General features: G+C 43.7%; 2 protein-coding genes across 51 annotated transcripts in view; one reads left to right on the top strand and one right to left on the bottom strand.

Annotated features, from left to right (window-relative positions):
- UBAP2L (ubiquitin associated protein 2 like) overlaps positions 1-19,295 on the bottom strand; it is a 39,126-nt gene extending 19,831 nt beyond the window's left edge. For 7 of the 50 annotated variants that reach the window (XM_081024664.1, XM_081024654.1, XM_081024652.1 and 4 more), the window contains exons 1-11: positions 18,480-18,562; positions 14,470-14,599; positions 13,141-13,218; positions 12,476-12,586; positions 8,559-8,727; positions 8,070-8,165; positions 7,682-7,727; positions 7,047-7,159; positions 4,958-5,017; positions 3,062-3,114; positions 1,356-1,441 (exon numbers count right to left, since the gene is read on the bottom strand). In XM_081024664.1, the coding sequence (XP_080880790.1) occupies positions 1,356-1,441; positions 3,062-3,114; positions 4,958-5,017; positions 7,047-7,159; positions 7,682-7,727; positions 8,070-8,165; positions 8,559-8,727; positions 12,476-12,586; positions 13,141-13,218; positions 14,470-14,559 (902 nt within the window). In that variant the 5' untranslated portion in view covers positions 14,560-14,599; positions 18,480-18,562. Of the gene's footprint in view, positions 1-1,355; positions 1,442-3,061; positions 3,115-4,957; positions 5,018-7,046; positions 7,160-7,681; positions 7,728-8,069; positions 8,166-8,525; positions 8,728-12,475; positions 12,587-13,140; positions 13,219-14,469; positions 14,600-18,328; positions 18,563-19,208 lie in introns of those variants that run through there. The other 43 variants (XM_081024676.1, XM_081024673.1, XM_081024671.1 and 40 more) reach the window with 12 other exon arrangements.
- On the top strand, positions 18,747-26,766 carry LOC308487023 (protein C1orf43 homolog). Its single transcript, XM_081024700.1, has 7 exons — positions 18,747-19,113; positions 19,488-19,589; positions 22,933-23,050; positions 23,263-23,316; positions 23,930-24,096; positions 24,182-24,240; positions 25,830-26,766. The coding sequence occupies exons 1-7, from the start codon at positions 19,048-19,050 to the stop codon at positions 26,023-26,025; spliced, it is 762 nt and encodes a 253-aa protein (XP_080880826.1). The 5' UTR covers positions 18,747-19,047; the 3' UTR covers positions 26,026-26,766.
- Positions 26,767-26,885: the final 119 nt, after the last annotated feature.

Raw genomic sequence — 26,885 nt, forward strand, 5'->3', positions numbered from 1 at the left:
GAGAATTTCCTGAGTGACAGTCTTTTGTAAATAATCAGCCCCTTTCAACCATGAGGTCACTCAAGGTGGGGCTTCCCACATGGCTTCAGAAGGGGATCTGGTGACCAGAGACACTAATATGATTAGAGGGTTGGAACATTCAGCCCCACCACGCTCCACCCACTTCTAGGGAGGACTGTGGACTGAATTCAATCACCAATGACTTAATCGGTCATGACTATGTAATGAAACTTCGATAAAAACTTGTACAATGAGACACAGTGGGCTTCTGGGTAGGTGAACATATCAGTGTGCTGAGAGGGCAGCACACCCAGAGAGGGCATGGAAGCTCTGTGCCCTCCCCCCAGACCTGGCCCTATGCATCTCTTCCATCTGGCTGTTCCTGGGTACTACTTATAATAAACAAGTAATAGCAAGTAAAATTCTCCCACATCAGGCATTCTAGCAAATTACTGAACCTGAGGAGGGGGCTGAGAACAGTCCCAAGTTTGCAGTCGCTGGGAAGAAGTGTGTGGGCAGCCTGGGCACGCATTTGCTGCTGACCTCTGAAGCCAGGGTGGTCCTGTGGGACTGAGCCGTTAACGTGGATCTATGCTAACTTTGGACAGTCAGTGTCGGAATTGAACTGAATTGTTGGACACCTAGTCGCTGGCAAGAGAACTGCAGAACTGGTGCGGAAAAGCGACGGCTATTTGGTGTCAGAAAACAATACACGTTACTTCCAGTAACAACATCCCTAGCATCCGAGCCCTATCACACTTCTTTTCAGGACCTTCTGTGTCAACAGCTATCATACCCAGGAGGAGACATAATCCAAGAGGTTTTCAGGGGATAGAAATATTCTCTGATGAGTGAGTGCGTCTTCCTCTACTGACGCCCATACTTAGGTTCAAGCTCTAAAAACTTCATTAGCCAGATCCAAGGAGAAAAAAATGATCACTATACTCAGTGGGCTCAGTGCACAAGTATCATTAATTATAAAATGAGAAGAAGCTATTGAATAGTTTGTAAATTCAGAAATAAATGAAAACATTTCCACTGTAGTTTTCCTTTATCTGACTTCCTATTAAAATAAATTACATCATGCTAAGTTTTAATCAATGCCTGTGATGCTGACCTATGTAAAGGACTATTTCGGAGGAGAATCTTTAAATTGTGAAATATGGACTTCCATTCAGATTAACTAGTATCAACTCTGATAAATCTCTCTACCAACTAAAGAGGAACTTAATGTGATTTGGTTATCATCACTACCAACACCCTGGGAGCTTGGAAAGGCCCAATGCCACTCTTCCTTATAGCTATGGCAGCAGATCCCTTTGGGAAAAAAATACTGAATTTTACCACACACTTGCCTCTGACCAGCAGTGATTGTCACATTCTCTGCAGGCAGAGGCACTGAAGACACATTAGAGGCAGTGAAGATCTTGGTCTCAGAAAGCTGGAAAACAGAGGAATTAGTCACTCTTGGTGTTACGTAGATTACAGTCAGAATCCTGGCACAGGTAAGGGGAATTCATCAAGAAAAAGGGAAGACCCTTAGAAGAGAAAACTACTCTGAGGAGTCCTGAACAGATTGACAAAATATATATGCTCTTCTACCTATGCTCAATGATTTTATTGAAAGAGAGGGCAGAATCAAGAAACCCCCCAAAATAGTGGAGTCACATAATATGCACACTAAGCTTTACAGGAAGGTGAACACACACACTTGACAGAGAAAACCCCTTTATAGTTTCCCATTAGTTCCCCATTCCCACATCTACCCAAACCACACGTTATCTTCCACTATCCTCTCAAAGAAAGGCAGATGACAGCCAAGATGAAGATGAAAATAAAAGAAGTTAATTCTTGGCTTTTGAGCAGTAAGGGGCAAAGTGCTGTTGAGTCAAGGTCTTTTCAGAGATAATTTTAACCACATGCAATTTTTGCCTGAATACTGACTTTATCACACCTAGCCTCTCCATTATAAGACACCAAAATTAGGTAAGCAATTATAAGGAATAATTCTTTACACTATTCAAAACCTGATTTGGTTTTGTGCTGACTTTGACTAAAATCTCTTCTCTGAAAACAGGAAATGCACTCTCCCAAATGCATCATTCTCAAAAGTGGCTTACGCAGATGAGCCAAATCTTAGAAAACATTCACAAAGCAGTCCAGCTCAGCTACAATAGAAAATAACCATCCTCTAATGCTCATGCATCTGAAATTTTAAAAACTCAGGCGTAGCAACCAAAACAGTTTGACATATCATTTCCAGTTTGACATGTCATTTCCTCTTTCCATAAAAGCTGTCTTGCCTGAATATATGAGCATATGAAAGTGGATTTAGAAAACGTTCAAATGGGAGGTCCCCCATGATTACTGAACACTTAATTCAAAGCAGAAGCTTGACTTGACCAGGAATCAGCCAAGTTCTTTGACTCAGGTACTACCAGGGAATTCAGAGCTTGTTTACGTGCCCCTTGTGCCACCCATCGATGAGGTTTCCAAGTTGTGTCAAGCTGGAAGATAGCCAATTCTACATATTCATCTCAATCACAAAGTTGGGCTTCGAGTAACTTAAAAGGGTTCCAGAGCCAACCAGATTACAAACCTGAGTTCTTGGCAATTTAACTCTCACTTTGTACCCACCTCCAAGCCAATGACAGAACCATACACCAATGCTTCAACGGGAACCGAATAGCTGAAGTGTTCCCAGCAGAGTCGTGTGCCAGCAGCAGCTGCACTCAATGCACTCACTAGCTGCCTAACTCCCTTCCGGCGCCCTACCCAACCACCATCTCTCTTCCTGGGGTAAATCCGACAATCAGATATTGGACTTACACAAGCGCACTTGCCCTTTCCATAGTCTGGTTCCACAGAGTCCTGTTCATGCCCAGCCTCCTTCATATAACATATGTGAAATGTTCTGGCTCAGAACACTATTTTGGATGTAAAAGTTTTGGATCAGAATCTTAAGGATGAATTTTGAGGGGTAGAAACATACCCACTTTCTATCCCTAAACACCACTTAGGGATAGAAGGCACTAAAGAAAAATGACATGGAAATACCTACATCTTCGTTCCAATCTTCAGTTCCCCACTCCTCCGTTGCAGTCCTCCATGCACCTGGGAATAAAGGAGAACAGTGGCTTTAAGTGCCAGTACAAAGTATGTACAGAAAACACCGATCTATTAACATTTTTGGCAGCCAAAAGTGTAACCAGAATTTAGTAATCAGAAGGGATTCTTGGGCTTCAGAGGGAGGAAAAGACTATTTAGAAAGGGATACCTGAGAACACCAGCGTTGAATAAGATTATGCTTTCACAGCTTCTTTCAATCTTTGTTACATAGCTATACAGCAAAGAGCGAGAGCAAGACAAGGCGAGAGCGTGAGACCCCAAAGAACTCCCTGCTCCAGGCAATCTCCTAAGATACTCGGCCCTCTTAGTGTCAATTCAGTGAAACGGCAACAGCTAATTTAAACCAGAACAAAATTCCACCCATTTATCTGCTATAAGACAATACTACAGCAGAGATGCAGTCTGAAGATAGACGGCAGCAATGACAGAGGAACACAAATGGTTGTGCATGATCGTGAAAGGGCAGTGAAGAAGGCAGGCTTGAAATCCATACTGAGGGCACTGAAAATTATCTTCCTCTGAAAGTGAATTTCAAAATGTGTACTCAGCGCAAGTTGATAATTCTCATTGGTTTAACTAGAAGGAATCCCTCTGAATCTGCTCTTTTCTGAAGACACTGGACGATACTGAAAAATCAAACGTGTGTGGCAGTTACTGTTCTAATCCTAACCACAGAGCAGGTGCAGGCTGACCTGTATACTCCCTCACGCTGGCAGTAATGAAGCTGGGACACAGTTTCTATGGGAGAAATCTGTAAGAATCAAACCCCCTTGCTCACTGCCCTTGTTGTGCTTCCCGTATACAGATCACCTCAGACAGGGACACTGCCCTTTCTTAAGGAACGTGGGAGAGAGTTTCAGTGAGAACCGGATTCTTCCCTTTAAGCAAAGGAGCACAGTAAGAAATCAGACCCTATCTATCTGTAGACAGGACAAGAACACTCCTCACTTATTTCCTTCTCTAGAACAACAGTATACACTGAATAACTCTTCAAGTCTTCTCTTGAAATGGAAAAAGCTTCTGACAAAAATGAAAGAAAGTCTGGCATTCAGGTATTATTTCATTGTCACTGAAGAGAAGTATTCTAACACCTACAAAACCCATCTGAAATTATTCTAAACCCTTAATGAAAAATCCTATTTCCTAGAGAAAAATATGTTCATTATAATGCTGTTCCCAGCACAATGCTAAAATTACACCAGGGAAATTCCAAACTACTTAACAATGACAATGTTCTTCAAATCAATCCAAAGGCCAATCTCAGTTTAGACAAGTTACAAACCACATTCTCCTCTCCCTCTCCAGTGACACGGCTCTTCCTTCCCGCTGACATCCATCCCGCCCTGGCTAAATGGAACCCAATATCTGGGTTAACACATACACACAATCCTAGAGCTGGAAGTGATCTGAGAAGTTACCGACTATTGAGAGGCTGCCTCTAAATGCAAGATTTTTTTTCCTGCATTCTGGCAACTGTACCTGGGGTGGAAAAGAGCGTAGATTCCTAGCTGCTATTTTCCTATACAGGATATATGAAAACGACTGAGGAAGAGGTCTACATTAAAGAAGCATATGGAACAGAAAGAGTGCAAATGCTCTGAACAACAGATTAGGGTTTCCATTCCATCAGCAGAAAGCACAGTCAATGGCAATGTTAAATATTCATTAAATGAACAAAATTTTTAAGAAGCATAAACGGCCACAGAATATGTGAGAAAGAGCAGAAAGAAAAAGCGGGAAGACAGAAAAATGACATATCCACAGATATTTCAGTTCATAAAAATCTATAAAAATATCCGGGGCAGTTAGGCGCCTGGATGTATCATACCAGGAGCAGTCTGAAATTTTCGGGGATAATTTGACCCCTCAACCCCAATGAAATCATGTCCTGAAACAAAAAAGAAAAGAAAAGAAAAAACAACCGGTGAAATTTTGCTTGTGAATGAGAACATCTGCCCCCAATACACAATGCCCACTGTACCTGTGGATATTTTAAGGGTAGGTTTGAATTTCTTTTTAAATTAAAAAGGGAATTTGAGTTTTCTAACATGAAAACACAAAAAGAGATCATGCATGAAGGCAAGTTCATATTGTGAAATTAACGATGATGGGAATGAAACTATACCCAACAAGATGACAGGAGCATCGCGTAATTTTTCATTAGGTCACAAATCAGATTTCTGATTCTAGCTTCCCAAATCTGCTCAGTGGAAATAAACACACACCTCATCCATTCCTGTTTTTCCAACCAGATCCTGTTGAAAACAGCTACGGCTTGCAATCCAGGACTGGGACTCCATGCCTAATCCACAACTGAAAACAACTCCCTTAACTTCCTTCTATCATCATTTCTGCCAATGATAAAAAGCCAAAATAACCAAGAACAAACTAGAGCTCAAAAAACAGTAACTGTCATTATTCAGAATGCTACCACTGCCTCTACAAAGCCATCAAGAGATAAATAAAGAGCAGTTCTAATGCCTCCAAAGTATATGAACTTAAAACAGAAATGGTCAAGGGAACTCAAAAAATATCTATCTTGCCAATAACTCAACTTTAGCCTCCACCAATGGGAAAGTTGGATTCAAAATGAATTTCTAAGACAGTTTGGTAAGTAAAAAGCAAGTAACACTCAGGATCTGAGGTGTGACATTTTGTGGACAGTAGATGAGACGCTGTTTGTGCCAAAGCCCCTGCTACAGAGTTAAAGATCACTGACATTTAAAAGGAGCAAGGCAAATTCAAATGGAAAAGGAATCAAAGAGCCAATTTCATGCTCTACTATTAGCTCACCCTCCTTTAAAAGAGAAAAACAATCTGACTGTGTGTGTGCTGGCACAGCCAGGAGGAGGTAGGTGATGTCTGACTGTGTTCTGGCTCAGCCAAGAGGTAGGTGATGTCTGACTGTGTGCTGGCACAGCCAGGAGGAGGTAGGTGATGTCTGACTGTGTGCTGGCCCAGCCAGGAGGAGGTAGGTGATGTCTGACTGTGTGCTGGCTCGGCCAGGAGGAGGTAGGTGACGTCTGACTGTGTTCTGGCTCAGCCAGGAGGAGGTAGGTGATGTCTGACTGTGTAATGGCTCAGCCAGGAGGAGGTAGCTGATCTCCTAAGAAGAAAGTAATCTGGAACTCAGAGGCACTCGTATTTAAAACAGTGAAAGTATCTCTCACTCCCAAACCCATCTTAGTGCATCTCACAAGACTGACAAATCCTTCAACATATACAACCTATCGAGAATAGAGGCACCAAAGTCAGCTAACAAAAAAAGCAATTTTATTAAAATCCCATTAACACTCTACCACACCCAGAAGACTGTCCAAAAAAAGAGTTAGAAAGTCTTGAGATTTCTTTCTTGCCCAGATATTGAGATTTCCCAAAAATGAAGGGAAAAAAGAAATTCCTAACTTGGTACCAGAAACAAACTAACAGTGGGCTTTAATTCTGGACCCTCTTCATCTCTACAAGCAGTGGCCTGATTAATTAATTCAAGATATCTTTTCAAAAGGCAAAGCTAGCTACCCTAACAGAAACACTAGGAAATACAAGTGAAGCTGATGGCAGCCACATGAAATAATGGGAAGAGCATGGGCTTGTAGAGTCACAATTCTGAGTTCAAACACTAGTCAATTTCATAACCATTCTTTCAGTTTAAGTTTTGTCATCCATAAAATGAAGATAAATAATGTCTATTTCATAAAATAGTGACGAAGAGCAGGTGAAATAGCTCATACAGTGTGCCCATGGGCACATAGCAAATAAAGAGAACACACAGTAATTGTTATTTCTTTCTTCCCCATCTCTGCACCCCAAAACTGTTCCTCCACTTTTTAATGTGACTATAATCTCAAAAAAATAATAAAAAATAAATGTGCTTAGGTTCCTAAGAGACAAGAAATGAATAATAAACGGTCACTCACTCGTCCCATCATCTGGCTCGAAGTGGCCAGTGTTGTTCCACGTACTGCCGCTATTATTGCCATAGCTATCATCAGTATTGGCTGGCTCTGCATAATCCGCTGGGTTAAAGGTTCTGGGGACAGGACAGGAGTGAACAACAAAATAAAGTTTAAGAGTCTCTGACATCTAGGCAGCATCAGCAAAACTTAACTCAATCAGAATGGTGACTGTCTCTTTTCTAGTACAAATCAACCACGGCCCCTTTCTAGAATGCTGTATGCTGTCAACTTTATCTCACTTGCCAGCCTACCTAAACTTTCACAGCATAATCTCTCATTTTGGGTTAGAACACCAATAATCACAATAAAATCCACATAAATATTTTGGGAAGAGAGCAGATGTATCATTCAAACAAAGCTATGAAATAGAGATAAAGATCCGGTGGTAGATGTTTATTCCTAAAAAATAAGCCCTAAGTCTACACAACTTTAAATAGTTGTGTAGATTAAATAGTCTAGACACCTTTGTGATCACATTTTGGTTAAGGCTGCCGACTATTATTGTCCTCAGGACATCAGGATATTAGCCACGCTATAATATTACGGTGATCCTTAGGGCGAAAAACTTTTTTGGACACTGGATCTATGAAACTTACCCCATTCCTTGAGCAGAAAACCTTCCACCCCGCCTACCAGAGCCACCTAAGGAAAGAGAAAAAGAAATAATTATTTTAGAAGCTGATACAAGACTACCTTGCCAACTGAGGCAACTCCGGAATAGTTAGTGGCTGATGTTGTCAGATGTTCTTTCTCTCACTCTGTAGTGCATGAGTTAATATAACACAGTAGGGCAATCATTACTCTTGACAGATTATTCCTTTGCTGATCAAACTGCTGGGTCCTCAAGCAAATACAGTAACAGTAAAGACTAGAGGATATGACACCCACCTTTTCTTCTCACTGCCCACTTAGCAATCTCCAGAATTTGCATGACGCCTCAACAATTAAAGTAACCAGACTCCATGTGAATTACAAATTAATCACCTCTGCCTCGTCCACGTCCTCTTCTCCCTCTTTCCGTGCCTCTTCCAGAAGGCCCTCCACTCTTGGTGCCATCTAATCCATTTTCCTGACCTCGAACTGGGGAAAACAAAACACAGATGGTCAGAGCAGAGTCAATAGAACATGTATAAATATATGTAAGTGGTACGTATATATGTTGGTGGGAAGGCAAAAACAAAAGAAAAAAATGACTGGAAGGACGGGACAAGATGGTTACTAGGGGAATGGTGAATAAACCACAACAGAGAGCTATAAATCAAACAACTTCACAAATGACTACAGCATAATTTCAGGCCAAACTGGCTGTGGCTAGAAAAGGCTACATGTCAGAGATGCTAAGGTCTCAGACGATGGCAAGAGAAACCAAAAGGGTGACATAACGGTTATTAGGTCCAGCCTAGCAGGCCCTGACATCCCTGAAATCTAGACATTACTGACCCACAGCTGGTTTTGTTAAAGCCCCATGCATACACTCTCGTCCACGGCTGGCACCTCTCCCGCGTCTTGGTGGCCCACCACGTCGCCGACTATAGTCTCTGTCCCGGTCTCGATTTTCTTTGCCTTCCTCGTTGGATTCCGTTTGGCCACCATCCTTCTGTCCTGAGACTCCCTTCTTCTTCCCGACCATCTCCCAGGAATGCTAAAGGAGGGCAGAGCATTCATATCCAGTCAATCCAGAGAGCTAGCAGGAAACCAGAGGTAAAAGCTGGGACAACTGTTAACCACTGTCCACTCAGCATCCACATCTCAGACACTCCTAGTTTACTTTGGTTTAAAGGGAGGGCACAGATAGGACCTCAGGACAAATTTGATACCGATCACCTCAAAACTGAAGTCCTTTTTGTGGCGGAGGTGCTTGTAGCTAAGGGATGATTTCAGAAAGGATCACCAAGATCCCTACCCAGTTCGGTCACTTTCCACATTTGTCAAAGGACCTAGTTATTCATTCCTAGCTTTCAAATGTTTCCTGAGCTGAAGAAATGAATTTCCTTTGGATTCAGTGACTTCCAATTTTTTATAGTCTTATTTATGTCAAATAAAGCAAAAGAGAAAACTGAAAGTTTCTACAAGTTAACTTTGAATTCAATTAACTTTGACTCCTGGGCACATCCTCTAATCAAGCAACCAAGAATTTAGGAGGAAAACTACACCCACTTCCCCACCTTACCGCACCTCCTAATTTCCCTTACTTAAAAGACCAAATAGTCAAGAAGGCACAGCCCTGGCCCCGAGACACCTGACTACAGGAAGCCTTCCGTTTCCGTTTCAAGTTTAATCCACTGCTCTCCCCTATACTTCCTAAACGATATAATCCAATTCAACTTTCCCCAAAGCAGAACAATCTGTGATTCATTCCAGATTGCAGGCAGGAAAACTTGTGGTAAGGCAAACAAGCTCAACAGTCTTGCAAAACATTCATTCCTTAAGAAAATTAGTTTTATCACGTTTTAAGCAAACACATACCTTGATTTACACTATTTTTTCAGAAAATATGTACAAATAAAAGTTCCAGGACAAACACCAAGACTAACAGATCTTTACTAGTTATCAGCTAACTCAAAGAACAATGACCCTGGTGATCAACAACAGCTATCTAATAGCTAGTAACTTGCAAAAACATGGACCAGGTTAATATGAAATATTAATTTTCTCGGGGTTAATAATATTGTGGTCACATAAAAGAATACCCTTAAAAGAAGCATGCAGAAATATTTAGGAAATAAAATACTATAATGTCTACAACTTAATTCCAAATAATTCCAAGTGTCCATCCATTAATGGATGAATGGATAAGCAAAATGGGTGTATACATGCCGTATTTTGCCAGGTATAATGCACACTTTTTTGCCCAAACTTGTGAGGGAAAAATAAGGGCGAGCGTTATACATGGGATAGTACTAATTCCATATCTATATAAATGTTTTTAATTATTTTATTTATGCTTATGAGTGAAAAGTGTAACTCTGGAATCAGTAACAATATCCGTATGTAAAATAACATTCTGGAATACAACAATCGGTTTTGTTGCACTTATGAGCATCTTGCAACCACGTAGTTCTTGGCCCTCTGTGAAGAGTAAATATTGTAAATTTGTTATCAGTACATGAAATTTCTTTTATCTTGTATCTGTTCTTGTGTTTTGTAATTATTTGTTACATAAAATTTCTTGTACCATAACGTTAAGAAACAAATGCTAAAATTCCCTTATAATACAAAAAACAAGTACATCAATGTAAACAAAAATTGGAATTAAAAAATTAAAACAGATTTTTTCCGCCCTGAAAGTTTGGGCCAAAAACGTGGGTGTGCTTTACACAGGGCAAAATATTGGATTATCCAGCCTTAGAAAGGTGTGGAATTCTGATACACATCACAATATAAATCTTGAAAACGTGCTAATTGAAATAGATACCAAAGGACAAATATTGTATAATTCTACTATACAAGGTACCTAGATTAGGCAAATTCCTAGAAATAGGAAACAGAAGAGGTTATCAGGAGCTGGTGGGAGGGGGAAATGGGGAATTACTATTTAGTGGATATAAAAAATCCATTTTGGATTCAGTTTGGGAAAGGAGAAAGTTCTGGTAATACATAGCACTAAAGGTGGCACAACTGTATCGATATACTTAATGCCACTGAATTATACACTTAAAAATGGTTCAAATGGTCAATTTCAAGTATATTTTACCACAATTTTAAAGTTTTTAAGTTCAAAAAAGGTAAATTTAAAATTACAGTAAAAGCGCATCTACGTATTCTAAAGTCTGTAACAGTTTACGAAAATAACCATTTTTTAAAGAAATTAAGCATACACCCAGGACTCAGAAGCTCCCTGTTGCTTTCTCCCAACCCAAGCTGATTCCATATTATAGCTAGTGGGTCATTTTATGCTCACAGTAGCTTCAATTTCTAAGTGATAGTAGCTAAATCTGCATCAGAAATCCCGGAAACCAGACTTGAAACAGTCAGCCTTTAGTTTTTGCTAGTTTGTCTCAAACCTTAGCAAGTTTCAGAAACCTGTCACTGTCTCCCTCTATTTGTATATGTCAGCTGCAGGCACTACATGAGTTCTACAAAGAAAGTGAATTACTATGATCTTCCCATAGGTACCACTAGTTTTCTGATATAATCTCATCCACGCAAATACATCTAACATCCTTGGCAGCTGACTTTGCTTCCCGTTGGTTTCACTAGTAGCTAATTTACTAGTATGCAAAAGCATACATTCTCCAGTTTATTTTCTCTTTTGATACCGTGGAAGGTCAGACTTGTAGCACTAGGCAGAAAATGCTAGAAGGTGAAACAAAAATATGACTTGTGCAAAAAAATTCAGACATTTAAAAAGCAGGAGTAGTTCCCATCTCTTCCCCCACCCCCAAAAATCTTGAGACAATTATGCTAAAGTGAACTCAAAATGAACCAAAGGCACTGTTACCTAATTATCTAGACAATAATTTTCAAAATCAATAATGTCAAATCTAACCTAGGCCCATACTTCTAAGAGAAAACGCCACAAGTGAAAATTCAATGATTAAAAAAAGTTTTCCACTATTACTTCCCATTATTCAAGGAAACTGACAAATCTCCACAACATTTAGCTATAAAGTGACACTGTAACATCAGTAAGTTGATCACTCTAAGGATAAACTCTGGTTATCTATCCCAACCAAAGGTTCCCACTGGAAGACCACAAAAAAATAATAAAGTTCTCTACTAAGCACTGCAGGAACATCCCAAAGGTTAGTAAGGCAGAATCCCTGTTGTTAAGGGATTTACCATTGGGTACGACGATAACACAAGCACAAAAACACAGTATTCTCATTAAGTGGGAAGGAGAGAAAGCGATGAAAGCAACTCTAAATTCTAGGCCAAGACAGCCTCTATCATCTCCAGGGATGGTCAACAGGCTGTAAAATGTGTTTTTCTGCTACCTCAACAAAATAAGTTTACACAACAGAAAGGTATTGTAAAATGTAAAGATGATATTGATGGGAACGTTCTGAAATCAGAACCCAGTCGTGTGTGACTTGGCTCAATAGCAATAAAATAGGTGAGCACAAATCTTCCATGATTAGTCACTAAGGCTATGAAGTAGCACCTTTAATTCGGACTAACCCAGTCTTGAAAACAGTTACTAGCTTGGAATGAATAATTAATTCTAGGCCAATTAGAAGAGACTGATTTTATCTGTTTTTCTTCTGTTTATTGCTCATAAATTTTAAGTATTTGCAACCTGCAGGAAACAATATCCAAGGTAGTTCCAAGTTCTATTTGGAGAATAAGGTACTCTGCCTTAAGTTGAGTTACCCCACTTGCTATTTTTAGAGTATTACTAGCCTCTCAGCCAGGGACCCACTTTCTAGAACATTTTATTAGCACTCTACCGTATCTGGGTTTCCTTCCAGCAGTACATTGATGGCTCTGATGACATCTCCGTTGCAGTCATGCAAAGCAATGACACATTCATCCTGGTTCTTGCCTGTGATATCAATCAACTGAAAGAGAAAGATCAGCAGCAATCATGAACAAGCTTGCACTTCCCACAAAAGGAAACTAGGTGAAGAACAGAAAAGAGAGAAAATTCCAGCTAAGTTTGAAAGAACGAGTTTTACAAAAGCAAAATATGAAGAATTTTGGTGTTCCAGTTCCAGAAGCAAAACATTAACACTTGCGTTCAAAAGGATTTACATACAAAGCATCAAATAATAAAGCATCTAATAGAGAACCAAACGCAAAAACACACAAGCTTCAGCATACCATAAATTTCTACATTTCCCAGATGCCCCAACTGCTCAAAGTTGCTATAAAATGGCATCAGCAAAGTCACTTACTAAACAAAAAATTAAGACAAAACCTCTCTGAACAAGGTATCTGTCCAAAGGGGTACGGGAAATGAGACAATAAAAGCACTTATTAGCTTAACCTATCATATTTCATCCCATAATTCTTTTAATACCTACAGTAGAAAATACCCTGGTAGGCATCTATGTTATTTAATGATGCTTTTGTCGTGATGCCTTTTCCCACAGCTTACAGAAAACATACTCACTTGTTTCACCTTTTCCTCAAAGTCAGCATCGTTATGGTCCGAAATCATCTGTGCAAGTCGAATTTGTTCTGCAGTAGCCTAAGAATTGAGACAAGTTGAAGAAAGTATGATCAAAAGACAACGGTTTAGAGAAATAGGAGGGACCTATACAGTCAATACCCACCCTATCTCCCACCCCAATTTCCTTCTTCTTCTTACAAATGACCAAGTAACAAAAGACTTACACCATTTAAGACGTTTAAATCAGCAATATGATAAAAAAAAACAGAGTAAAGTTGTCACTATCTCACTCTATAATCCCTTTCTCACCAATGTTCACCATGAAAGAGGCTTTCACACTGGGCACCACAGCACCACTTTGAAACATCTGCACCGTAATTCACATCAATGTATGTGCCTTTTAAAGTCACATGTGAACCATGTTCCTGTTTCTGCAGTGACCAATGCTGCCCTCCTACTCTTAGACTGAGAATACCACAAGGTTTAGTCTGAGGACAGACTTAGCATATCTTCTGAGTATCCAGTGTTTGTTTGTAAGACACGACAAATTTCACAGTCCCAGTTGAGACACTAAAGTACGTAAGTACTAAAATTCTCCTAGAAATTCACTTGGAAGGAAAAGTGAAAGAAAAACGAGTAAGAGGAAAGTTCTAGTCATACGTATTCAATTTACCTGCCCATAACCAAATGGGAAGTTAATTCATTCACATTAAGTACCAACTAACACCAAACTGGTTATAGAAAATAGATCATATCTGAATTAAACTTAAAAACCCAACCCATAAACCTCAGTACCCAGGAGGCCAATTTACCCCTTAAAACTGAGCAATACTCTAGGGTGTCTCATTTGTTAATTCTGAAGGAACATAATAAAGATGCTAACTCCTTGTGGAAAAGGGAAAATCAGATTAGGCCTCAATGAGACCAGAGAGGAAAATAAAAGATAAGTTAGAGAGAAAAAGAGCAAAGGAAAGGGGGAAAAGGGGAAAGACAAAGGTGGGCTAGAGAGATGTTAAGGTGGAAAGTCCAGGAAATAAGACATATATTGCTAAAAAGACCCAGATGAAAGAAGGGAAATGCTGTATTAGAGATACCAAGCACAACACCCATTCTTTCCAAACCTCATTAATCCAATATTAAACAACAAAAAGCAAGCACGCTGTATGGCTGCATCCCAGCATGTCATTAACAATTATCAGGCCCCAAGTAAAAAGAGGCAAGGACAGAAAACCATAAAGAACCCAAATCAATAATCCAAAGCACAGAATGATGCTGCATTGGATGGAAACCCGTTATCAACCAGCAAGGTATATCCCTTGGGTTCTTTACCTGTGGCCGCTGCTTGTGCTGTGTCTGGTTTTGGTTTTGAGGTTGTTCCCAGTTTCCCCGGGCTCGGTTAGTGCCCACCGATGTCATCATTTACAGTATATACAAATAACAGTATTTACAAGGTAGAGTACTGAAAGATTAAAACAAAAAGAACAAGTTTAGATGTTAAATGTGGGCAAAATGTTTTCAAATTCTTTCATCAGCACCTTCACCAAATACTTTCATTTCTTCAAAGAAACAAACCAAGAGGATTCACCTGTTCTTCAGACATGTTTAGTTTGATAAATTGCTTCAGGAACTATGGCTATTAATTCATTTTTGTATAACAAGAAATGTATAAAGCATATGTTAAGTGATGGCTTTATTTTTTTTTTTTTTAAGTTATGGGCCCATTGTTATTACTAGTCCCCTTTTAAGCAGGTTTTGGGAAGTTTTGCTATCTTGATAGTAAGCAAAACAATGTTAATAATCAAAAGTCTTCTATATAGGTGAAAATATCTAAAGTCCCTTTGAAAGAAGAAAAGATAATCAGCAAGGCCTGAAAACAAAAGCCTTCCAGGAAGGGGATTAGTCTATACTCCAAACAAAAGAAATTTTAACTACTCAATCCACCCATGAAAGCAGCCTTACCTGCCTTACGACCATTTAACATAAATTGCACGTGACCTTCATCACTTGGAAAAGGACAAGCTCAAGTCTAGCCTCTTTCTCCCTCAAGTTTCTACCTCTCAGCATGCTGTGGGGACTTCCATAGCATTCCACAAGTCATGTATTGGCCCCAATGATGCCCAGAATCTCAGTTCCCTGACTAGTAATTCCAACACTGCTTTTGCAGCTGCTTCTTTTGGTCCCCTAATCCACAGTTCCAAGAAACCAGAATTGCAATTACCCTCCACCACTCACCTTAATATACAGAGAATCCCAAATCCGCCCCAAACCCAAAGCATCTAGCACAAAGTTTTATTTGGAAGAAACGACTGCTGGGAAATCATTTTATACATGAGATATTATTGCTGGGCAAGAAGACTTTGTTGAGTCTTTCAAGAGACACAGAACACACAGGAGCTTCCCCAAACCAGAACAGTTTTTGTCAGGACACTTTTAACAAGCAAGGGTTCTACTGAATTTTAAGTTCCCTTCATTCATACTTTGCTTTATAATGCAATTTCAGCTGCCGCATTTAGTAAATAAATTCACATGAAGCACTCAAAAGAAGAGGTTACTTGGCACTGTCTTATGCCTTTCCAAAGAGTACAACTTTATACTTTTATGCTCTGTATTTAATTTTTTGGGTTAATACTTTATACAGGGTAATTCTAGGCTGCCCAGAAGATACCACTGTATTTGAGGGAAAGGTAAGGTGAGCTTCTAAAGAAATATGCAAGGACTAACTACTAGGGAAGTAAATTTCACCTGTTTCCTGGGTCAAAGAAAGCTGACTTCTTTGCGGATAAATTCTTTACCAAGTTGGGTTAATAGATTGCATAGGTCTTTGTTATTTGATGCCGTCATTAACATCTAAGAGTTCTACATCCTCTGTCACCGAGAAAGTTTTTCAAAGAAACTTCAGGACTAATTTTTAACCATTACCTCTCCCCCTATACACATGTGCACACAAAGGCCTGTAAGTATTTCTAGCTAGTACAGGATTACTTGCTACATAGTCGACTATTTTCCCAGGCTGGCATAATATAGTCAAGTTAACAATTTACCAAAAAACAAACAAACAAAACAAAACAAAACAAAACACCAGTGTTGTTTAACCAAGTACTGCTGGATTCAAATCAAAGAGGAAAAAAAGATTAAAACTAGAAGAAAACCATTATGCTTCCTAATTGGCTCTAAGATGTAGTTTCCTACATGGGAGTAACCACTCCTGTAACTTACAAATATTGACTGCTTTCTACTCCACACACGACTTCCATTTGTGAGCATGACTTACACGACAGATATGAACTGCATGGTGAGCTATACGGACGATTGCATATACGGTACCAATCGATGTAAACATATGAGAAAGTCATCTTGAAAAGCCACGTAATTACTCAGGGAAGGAAAACAGTAGTCCTCCTGATTACTCTTGCTATAACTTCCATTCCTCTCTTACAAGCGCTTTGAAACGTGTGACTAGTAACAGCACTGAGCAGCAGGTACGCTATCTGGGATGGTCACCGGAGGACACAGAATTAGCAGCCTTTTAGCAGCGAGCAGAAACACACACCCAGAGTTCTCACAGGGGCGGCGAGGACTCTTGTTAGGTACTCTTTCTTAGAAAATAACAATATTTAAGGGAAATAGGTGAGAAGTATTGGAGACCAAGGGAAGAGTGTGGGAACAAGGACAGGTGTCAACACAGGAGTGGCCGGCCCTTGACCATTTTCTGAAAACCAGCTACTTAAAAAAATAGCCAGAGAAATTTTACAGAAAAAAATAAATGTCAAGTATTTATTGAGTATCTACTGGGTGTCCAGTGCTTCAGGAAATACAAACGCAGTTGTGACGTGGCTGCTGCCCTCAGGGAGCTTACAATCTACGGTGAGCCACAGCTCGGCCACTGCGAGGCTGGCCCGGCCGGCGGGACCGGCCACCCCGACCGGCGCAGCGACTCCCCCGGGACGCCTGGCGGGCATGGCCCGGGCGCCCTCCCCACCAACCGGAAAGCCATTTTAAGAAAGGGGAGCCCCAGTTGGACACGGGTAGCAAGGAGAGGCTGGGAAGTCAGAACGGAAACTGCGCGGTGAGGCGGGCCTCTCACCATCAGTGCGCCCGCCGGGAACCCTGCCCGCTCACAACGGAAACCGCGGCCGGCGCGGCCCAACCCTCAGGACAATGGTGCGGGCCCGCGAGGCAGCGCGGTCCCCGCGAGCGCCCGTCACCGACCCCGCGCCGCCCCGCGCAGCGGGACACGGGCGGGGGCGGCGCGGGCAGCGCGGGCACAGAAGGGTCCGTGCACGTCCCCGGCGGGGACAGCCCGAGGCAGGCCCGTGGCCGTGGCGCTCTCCTTCCCCACACCCTACCCCGGACGCGGCTACATTTCAAGAGCGGTGTTCAGGGAGCAGCGTCCTGCGCGTGACATCGGTGTGCAAAGCGACGTCGGGGGGCCGGCCGCGCGCGGGGCGAGGAGCCGTGAGAATCCGGCCTCCCGCCCCCGGGCCCCGGGGACGCCCCTCGGGCGCAGCGCGCCCGGCGGGGCCCCGACAGGACACAACGCTGCGGGGGCACCGGGCACGACCGCACGGGCCACAAGGAGGGGACGGCAGCAGCAAAACACATCCTCCCGGCGCCGGGCGCCGGGCGCGACGCTCGGGGAAGAGGCGGCGCCGACAAAGAGGCTGCAGGCGGAGGGGACGCCAGCCCACGCGCGGAGGGTGACGGCGCGCCTCGCGTCCCCGGGACGACCCACGCCCCCGCGCCGCACACCGAGGGCCACGCGCGGGAGTCCGGGCAGCTCCGCCCCGCGCCCCCCGCGCGCCCCCACGCGCGCCCCCCCGCACCAGGCCGGAGCCGGCTCCGAGGCGGCCCGCGGAGCGCGGGGGGGGCAGGGGCGCCCGCGTCTTCTCCCCGGGCCGGGCCGGGCCGGGGCCGGGACAGAGCCCCCCTCAGGCGGCGCCCAGGCCGCGCCGCCCGCGCCCTCCCCGCCCCCCCGCCCCAGGCTCCAGCCGCATGGCCCCCCCCTCCGGCCGCCCCAAGCCCCGCCCCGGCCACGCTCCCAAATCGAGGCCCCGGCTCCGCCGAGGCCCACTAGGCCGCGAACCCGACCACACACAAAACCCCCGGCGGCCGACTGGAGGGGGGGGCGCCAGGGCTCGCACGGCGTGGGGGGGTGTCCAGTGAGGAAACACGCTGTGGGGGGGCCTACCGAGGGTGGGGGACTCGGCGAGGGTAGGAGAGAAAGGAGGGAGGGTAAAGGGGGTATCGCGGATTTAAAGGGGCCGCGGACAATACCCGGCCCCGCCGCGCTGCCGCTGCCGTCGCCGCCGTCGCCAACGCCGCTGCGCTCCCAACTTTACCTCAGTCTCCTCCACACTGACACCCCGGGCCGCGCCGCCCCTGTCACGTGATATAAGGTTCCCTCCTCCCCGCCCCCCTCCCTGCTGTTTCCTCTCGCGCTCGCTCTCGCGCCTTCCCCCTCCCACTCGCCTTCCTGCGTCCCTCAGCACGTGACGCGAAAAGGAACGCGCCCGCAAGCGTGCGCGTGCCGCCTCGCCACGAGACACCTCACGCCGGCTCCGCGCGTCAGCCCCGCCTCCTCCACGGCGGCCACGCCCCCCCCACGTGACGTACGGCTGGCCTCCGCTTCCTCTTACGGGCGTAGTTCCGCGTCTCCGCGCTGGCCGCTCGCGGGTGCCATTGCCTGCCCGAGTCACGTGCCGAGGGGAAGCGGGAAGGCGTCGTTCTTCTTTCCCGGGCCCCCTCCCATCCGCCATGTTTTCTGGCCGGGTCAGCCTTGGTCTTTCCCCGTAAGGAAATGGCCGGGGAGCTTCCGAGAACCCAGGCGCCGTTGCCTCGGCGGAGCCCCGGCTGACGAGGCAGGGCAGCAGGGTAAACCGGAGCAGTCCTGCGCGGGGAGGGGAGGCCATGGCGTCCAGCAGTAACTGGCTCTCCGGGGTGAATGTCGTGCTGGTGATGGCCTACGGGAGCTTGGTGAGCAGATCCCCCACCCCTTTCCTGCGGGCGCGTCTGACCAGCGGGGACCCTCCGCGCGAGCCGCTCCCCGTCTTGGTTCTCCACCCACTCACCTGCGCTTTGCTGGGCTGTGACTCCCGTCCCAGGAGTACCTGGGAGCGTGTCGCCGACTCGCAGGGCCCCGCCCCGCCCCGCGCCCCCTCCTCCACAGCCCGGGGCGCAGGCCCCGCGCCTCCGCGCCCCGGCTCCGGCCGCCGGGCTGTGTGCGCCCCGCGTTACGCCCGGAAGCGTCCCCGAGAGCCCGAATCGGGGAACTTGAAAATGTGTGCAGGCACGTATGGCTTCTGTTACTGTTTTGTGCTAAAGATTCTTCTCTCGTGTTGTTTGCACAGGTGTTTGTGCTGCTATTTATTTTTGTGAAGAGGCAAATCATGCGGTTTGCAATGAAATCCCGAAGGGGACCTCACGTCCCCGTGGGACACAATGCCCCCAAGGTAGGTTCTCAAGGCACGAGATAGACCTGCTTCTCCAGCTCGGTTAGGGCCCAGAAGGAGACTGTTTTTTGCCTTTAGAAGTGACTGGGATTCCCCCTCGTCTTCCTTCCCCCCTGTCCTCGGCCCGTTAACCACGTGCTTACCTTAGTAGATCGATCAAGAACGGTCAGCGTAGGCCCAGGCTTACCTGCTCACGGCTGTAGCTTACCCAGGCACTTGCGGGTTTGCATTTGCAGAAGGAAAGGCTTGGGTTAAAATCCCCAGCTTTTGTGGTTCCCAGTCAGTGTTTCCCGGTGGGTTTTTTTGTTTGCCTTTTTTTTTTTTTTTAAGGATGGGGTTAGGGTGGTTAGAATTAGCCCCAGCTCAATGAGAAGAGTTGCCTTTGCAAAACTTTAGATTTATAAGGGCTCCATAAACCAACGAGTTCCTACATCCATGTTAGAAACTGAAACTTAAGACACGGAAGTTTACCCAAAGACACATGGAAAGTGAATAAGGAAGTGGTCTCTACTTTCGTAGGTAATGGCCTTCCTTTCCTTGCTGTAGTTATTTATCTACTGATGAAATTTTATCTCTGTCCCAAACCTCTTTCCAGAATTCCATAATTATACATCCAAATGCCTACCTAACACTTAGATGTCTGTTAGGCATGTCAAACCTAACACGTCTAAAACAGAACTCTTGATGACCCACCACCACCTCCATCTCACGGCTTCTTTCTAACATTTCTGGGGCAAAGGCACCTGTTAACTTACCAGTGTAACCAGTTGTATGGCTCTCCTTTGATCTCTGGGATGCAGCTACACTGGTTGAATTTCCCGCTTTTACATGTGTTTCTGTGGCCTAGAATGATGTTCTGCCGGTCTTCACTTGACTAGCTCATTTGTTCTTTAGATCTTAGCTTAAATATCATTTCCTCCAAAGAGGAGTGCTTATTACCTATTTAAAATACGTAGGTTCTCTTTGTTTTCTTAGTCCCTTCATTTTTTCCTAGATAGTATTTTACCACAAATTGGTTTAATTTTTTTTTTGCTTAATGCCTCTTGTACTAAACTGTAAGCTTCAAGAAAGCAGGTACCATACCAGTTTTGTTCCCTGTAAACCGAGGGCCTACACGTAGTAAGTACTCAATTCATTTTGAGTACAAAGCAGCTTAGTGGGAGACCTAGAGCTAGTACCCAATTCTCAACTCCTAGACCAATGTTCTTTCATTAACTAGGACTGTTAACCCTCCTCTCGTTCTTCGCTAATATATATTTCATGGAAAACCTCAAAGAAGACGTCATGGCCTGAACCATCCACAGTGCTCCTTCCACAATTCCGCAGTTCTCCAAACGCCTGCTGCCTCCCATAAGGGAGACATAGGTTTGGTTTCTAGTACATCGTAAGCCAACCAAAACTGACTATGTAGGAGCTCCCTGGACTAGATGAGATCAAGGTTCCTTTTGCTTGTAAAAATTTTCTCTCATCTAAATTCTCATCCATTTTTGGTGGAAGTATGAATTAGTTAAAGCACTGTGGAAAGTAATGGGGCACTATCTAGTAAGATTGCTCGTGTACCTAATCCACAGCCCAGCAATTCCACTGCTACCACAGAGAAATTAATTTTTGCTCATGTGTACCAGAAAATGTGTGCAAGAATATTTATACATTGTAACATTTTAAAAAGAAAACCCAAATGTCCATTTGAAAATGGCTATATGATATACAGAGGGTGCCAAAAAAATGTGTATACATTTTAAGAAAAAACTGTATTAAAATTGTGATATTCAATATATACCAATAACAAAAGATGAATACAAGGCGCGCTTGACTTCTGCAATGACAAGAGGTGCTCAGAGCGGTTACCATCAGTGTCCAGACACTTAGGATTACAGTGAACTGCTTGAGAAACGTTGGCCAAAGTGTCCACTTGTATACATTTTTTTTGCACCCCCAGTATTTGTATTCTGGAATACTATAAAGAATGAAAATAAACTGAAGATAAATATATGAACATAAATGAACCTGTAAAATATTTGTGAATGAAAAACTCAAGTTGCAAACATGAATGAATCTCAAAAACATGCTGAGTGAAAACAACCCATTCACAAAAGAGTATACCATATGATTCCATTCTATTTATATGAAATTCTAGGACAGGCAGAGCTATATTGATAGAATACACATCAGTGTTGCGCAGGGCACAGGGAGAGGTTGACTGCAAAGGGGTACAAAGAACATTTTGGGGCAATAGAAATATTTGTATCTTGATTGGAATGGTGGTTGAGTGAGTATATTCATTTGTCAAAGTTCATCAATCTACACACTTAAAATGGATGCAGTTTATTGCAGGTAAATTCACCCTCAAAGTCTATTTAAAAATTTGAAAGACAGGTTGCAGAGGAATTCAAAAAGTATTTTTTCATTTGTATAAAGTTCAAAGCCAGGCAGAGTTAAGCATCTTGTTTAGGGCAATGTAATAAAACAGAAGAAAATTAAGACTTGACAAATTAAGATTGGGGGATTGCATCCCATCAGAGATGGGCACAGAAGGCTTCAAAATCATTGGTAGTATTTCCGTTCCTTAAGTAGATGGTGGATTCAGGTGTTTATCTTAATGATTTTGATAACTAAAACGTACACATATATTGTATGTATTCTGTGTATGATCTGTTTCACAATGGAAGTTCCTAAAAAGTTACAAGGAAAAAGAATCTACTTGTTGGTGTTCTGGCAATCATTTCTCTCAAGTAAGAGATGAATATGACAGTGCCTATCAATATTCACTAACAGTGGCTGCTTCTGGGTAAGTGAGGGGTAACACCTTCAGTACCTTTTGGAATTTTATACCATGGATGTGAATTACCTACTTAAAAAATTAAATACGCTTCACCAGGTAGGATAAGTCCCCAAACTATTAAAAGTCCTATGCAGGCCTCTGTAGATTTTTAGAGTGGATCATGACTTCTCATTCCTGTCGATTTTTTTTCCCCAGCTCAGGAAGTTCTTTATAACTCCTCACCAAGAGTCCTCTAAATCCAGTTGAAAGTCAGAAATAATGTTGATGCTGTAGAGCTTGAAGGAATTCAGGCAGTTTAAAAGATCTGGCTTAGAGACACACGATTTGGAGAGGTTCTTAGAGAACCCAAGCCCATTTTTCCTTAAATTCTTGATTCTTATCTTGCAATTACATTAGCCAAATGAACATGTTCTCTGCTTCCCTTGTCTTAGTTGCTCGTTATCTCTGCTCCATTCCACAGTGATGGGAAACATGTTCTCTGCTTCCCTTGTCTTAGTTGCTCGTTATCTCTGCTCCATTACACAGTGAAATGATTGTGTATTCTCTTCTCTACATGGACAGGACTTAAAAGAGGAGATTGACATTCGACTATCCAGGGTCCAGGATATCAAGTATGAACCTCAGCTCCTTGCGGATGGTGATGCAAGACTGCTACAGCTCGAAGCGCAGGGAAGTCAGAGTATGTGGCATGCTCTTGGAGAACACTGCAGTGAGGATCCCACAAGTTCAGAGTTCCTTTGCTCTCGCAGCTGTCACATAGCTGCTGGCAGACCCAGCAGCAGTGGTTCCTCTTCCTGGGCACATGACAGAAGTGGGAGGCAGTATATTAGCTTGTGGGAGTTTGGAGACTCTTTGCAGGGCTATGCCTGAGACCGTTCTCTTTCTCCACAGACTGCTACAACTATCTGTACAGGATGAAAGCTTTGGATGCCATCCGCGCCTCTGGTGAGGGCTGCTTCACGGGCCATTTGGGATCCCAAAAGATCACCCAGGGAAGAGGGCGGAGCCCATTTCACGTGTGTTAGAATATATGTGTCCTTTCCGCACATCCCTGGCTAGTGGGAATTTCCTAGAGTATCGAGAGTTCTGCGTAACTCTTTTGCCTAAGAACATGATGTAGACAATTTATTTCTCCAGAGCTGGTTTTGTTCTTTATTTTCACGAACTGGATGGTTATAATTTGCTTATTTTCCCACACAAGAAAGGTGGCATCTGCTTTTTCACTAACCCGAGATAGATGGTTCTTGGACTTTTTTTTTTTTATTCTATGACCATTGTTGTATATGCTCTGTCTCTACCAGAACAGCATCTTAAAGCCAGGATGGGAACGTAGGGGGGTAAATAGGACGATGACACTATCATGTGTCATTGGTATAGTTTACAGTTGTGTTGCCACCACTAAATGATGATGGAGACACAGCTCTATACCTCTGGTCTTCTTAAGTCTTCAGAATTTCCCCCCCAACTCAACTCGTTGGACCCATTTCTAAGTTTGGGAAATTAACTACAAAGACTAACGAATGGGAGAAGGGGTATCATTGTGCTATTGTCTCCTCAGAGATCCCATTTCATGCTGAAGGCCGGCATCCTCGTTCCTTAATGGGCAAGAATTTCCGCTCCTACCTGCTAGATCTTCGAAACACCAGTACACCTTTCAAGGGTGTGCGCAAGGCGCTCATTGATACCCTGCTGGATGGCTATGAGACAGCCCGCTATGGGACAGGGGTGAGTGGGGTGCCACTTTGTCCTCCAGGACACTAAGGGGATCCCCAGACTGAGAGAGCTTCACTTCTCCTTCCTCTTTCCTCAGGTCTTCGGCCAGAGTGAGTACCTGCACTATCAGGAGGCCCTCAGTGAGCTGTCCACTGTGTGAGTTTAGAGGAGAATGTGTCCCGGGCCTGGGTGGAGAGTGCTGGGCTGTCCGCAGTGCGATGACCTTCGTAAAGCAGTATGGTAACAGAATCCAGAGATGTCAGGTCCTAGACTGGCAGAGTTGCCTCTCACTCCCAGTGGAAAGCAGGTGCTGCTCTACAAGCTAAGAAGGGTGGCTGCCCCTGCCTTTGTGCTGCTTGGGTCTTTTGGGCCAGCTCAGTAAAGTGTCAGGGTCCCTGTGTCCTCCTTTTGTAGCTTGCTCTGATAAAAGTAAGAATTAAATGCCACCCATTTTTATGACCATTTAAAGCATTGGTAACCGTGTCTGAAACGGGTCATCACTATAGAGTCAGCTGTTGAGTATCTTGTTACAGGAGAAGAATCGTGACTTTTGTCTGGGAACGTTTTAAATATGTACTAACATAGGTAGCTTCATTACGTTGTTCACGCAGATATTAAAATGAAACGGTAAAGAGGAAAAGCCAATCTAGAATAAAAAGTTAGTTAACAGCCATGAAAAGAATACGTCTGTTTCCTGCTCTGTTGAATATGGATCTTTCTCAAAAGATGAGGGGTACATCTGTCCTGTCATCTCTCTGTCCCTAAAAGTAAACCACCTTGTTCCTGAAGACCAAAGGTCCCAGTAAAAACTACTTAGAACACATGGGGAGAGGATAGAAAGGGGCATTGGGTCTAGAATTCAGGCAGGAGGTCCATTCACAATTGTTTTTTTGAAAGGCAGATACTGTAAGATTCTACTACATGAGCTGCCTAGAGTAGTCATATTCGTGGAGACAGAGTGATTGTTGCCAGGGGCTGGAGGGAAGGGAGGAGGGAGTTGTTTAATAGATAAAGAGTTTGTTTTGCAAGATAAAAATTCTGGAGACTAGCTGCATGACAATGTGGATGTACTTAACACTATTGAACTATTAAGTATTTAAAAATGGTTAAGATGGTAAATTTTATGCTGCTTTTACCACTTTTTTTTTTTTAATTTAGTCTCTGACTTCTAGTTACTAGAAAAGTTCAGTGGGTATGGTAAAAACAGTATAGGCTCTGAAATCTGACAAACTTAAGTTTGAATCCCAACTCTGTCACTTGCTAGCTTTGTGACCTCAGGCAAGTTACTTAATGGACCCTCAGTTTCCTAAGCTGCAAAATGGGCACGATACCACCATATAGGAATACTGGGATGTTAGGAAATTAGATGTTAGTAAAGCACCAGGTTTAATATCCGAATGTGGTAAGTACTCAATAATTCCTTTTATTATTATTTTTGGTATTCAGTTTCCAAGGGACTCTTTGGAGAGTACGTTAGTGGCATACACACATTAGGTGACTCAGCAAAATTAAAAGTTTTCTTTACACATAGGGAAATGAAGAAAAGGTTGAGCAGAGGCAAGGACTCTGGGAAAATCGGTTTCTCTGCTGTTTCTAAGCTACCAGATGGGAGTTTAGTAACTGGTTCATAAGATAGGACAGAGACCGTTTATGGCTACAGCTGCATTTATGGAATGGATGAGCCTGGAATTGTATTCTTCCATTAGTCCTCATTCTGTCTATAACCTGTCCTCTGTATTCTTCAGGGTGAAAGCACGAAGTGGGAGTTCCCAGCGACAGCACCAGTCAGCAGCCAAAGACCTAACCCAGTCTCCTGAAGTCTCCCCCACAACCATCCAGGTGACATACCTCCCCTCCAGTCAGAAGAGTAAACGTGCCAAGCACTTCCTCGAGTTGAAGAGCTTCAAGGACAACTATAACACCCTGGAGAGCACTCTGTGATGGAGCCAAGGGACTGCGGCGGCCTGCCCGGCGGCCCTCAGGTTAGCTGGCTCAGTAGGCCAGACTGGGTCAGCCGAACTCCCATCGTCCAGAGCTCTTAGCGCTTGTGCCTAGGGGTGCATTCTCCAGCCTTTCTTAGGGCCAGTTTCCAAACATCGGATAAGACTTTATTTGCCCTTGGTAGTACTACTTTCTGGAGTTGAATTCAGATGTTTCTCTTAATGTTTCTGTCAAAGCTCCCTTAAAAATCCTCACCTGATTTTGATTGTAATTCATCTGCCCTTTTCCAAACTATAGATAATCCCAAGGGTGAGAGTTGGGGTGACAGGGCTTGGTGTCTCCCGTATTACCCCTTTGTACATGGTTGAATGGGAACCATTTGGGCTTGACACGTCCTAAGAGCTGATTGGTGGGAAAGGCAGACAGGAGCTGGTGGGGAGTCAGGTGAGGCCTTGAGTGGCATGGGGAACAGTACCTGGTGCTGCACTTAAACCAGGACGTGTTACACGTTAGCACAACTTCCCGGCTCGCACGGCTGGTCCCTTCCACTTGCATTCCACACTGTTGTGCATAAATTGAAAAGGGAGCATTTTGACACCTGACATAATTCCATCCCTCCTCCTTTATTGGGGATACTGTGGGACAATGTGAAAAAATGGTCAGACCAATGCAGTGGTTTGACTTTATAAATTGTTTAATAAAAGGAACAATTAGAAAATAAAGCTCATGAGTCATTCCTTTACAGTTGCCCTATATAGTAAAACAGACATACGGTATGTTCTCCATACCTGCCTAACCAGGTAGGGCATGAGGGTCTGACTCCAGAGAACTGGTAGGACTGTGGGTACCCTGGACCTGGG

This window comes from Rhinolophus hipposideros, assembly GCF_964194185.1.
Source record: "Rhinolophus hipposideros genome assembly, chromosome: 19".
Lineage (NCBI taxonomy): Eukaryota > Metazoa > Chordata > Mammalia > Chiroptera > Rhinolophidae > Rhinolophus > Rhinolophus hipposideros.

Excerpts from the sequence above, each read along its gene's own strand:
- LOC308487023 (XM_081024700.1), top strand. The coding sequence starts at position 19,048 with ATGGCGTCCAGCAGTAACTGGCTCTCCGGGGTGAATGTCGTGCTGGTG. Across the intron at positions 19,114-19,487 it reads TGATGGCCTACGGGAGCTTG|GTGTTTGTGCTGCTATTTAT; the intron begins GTGAGCAGATCC and ends TTGTTTGCACAG. Across the intron at positions 23,317-23,929 it reads GGATGCCATCCGCGCCTCTG|AGATCCCATTTCATGCTGAA; the intron begins GTGAGGGCTGCT and ends TTGTCTCCTCAG.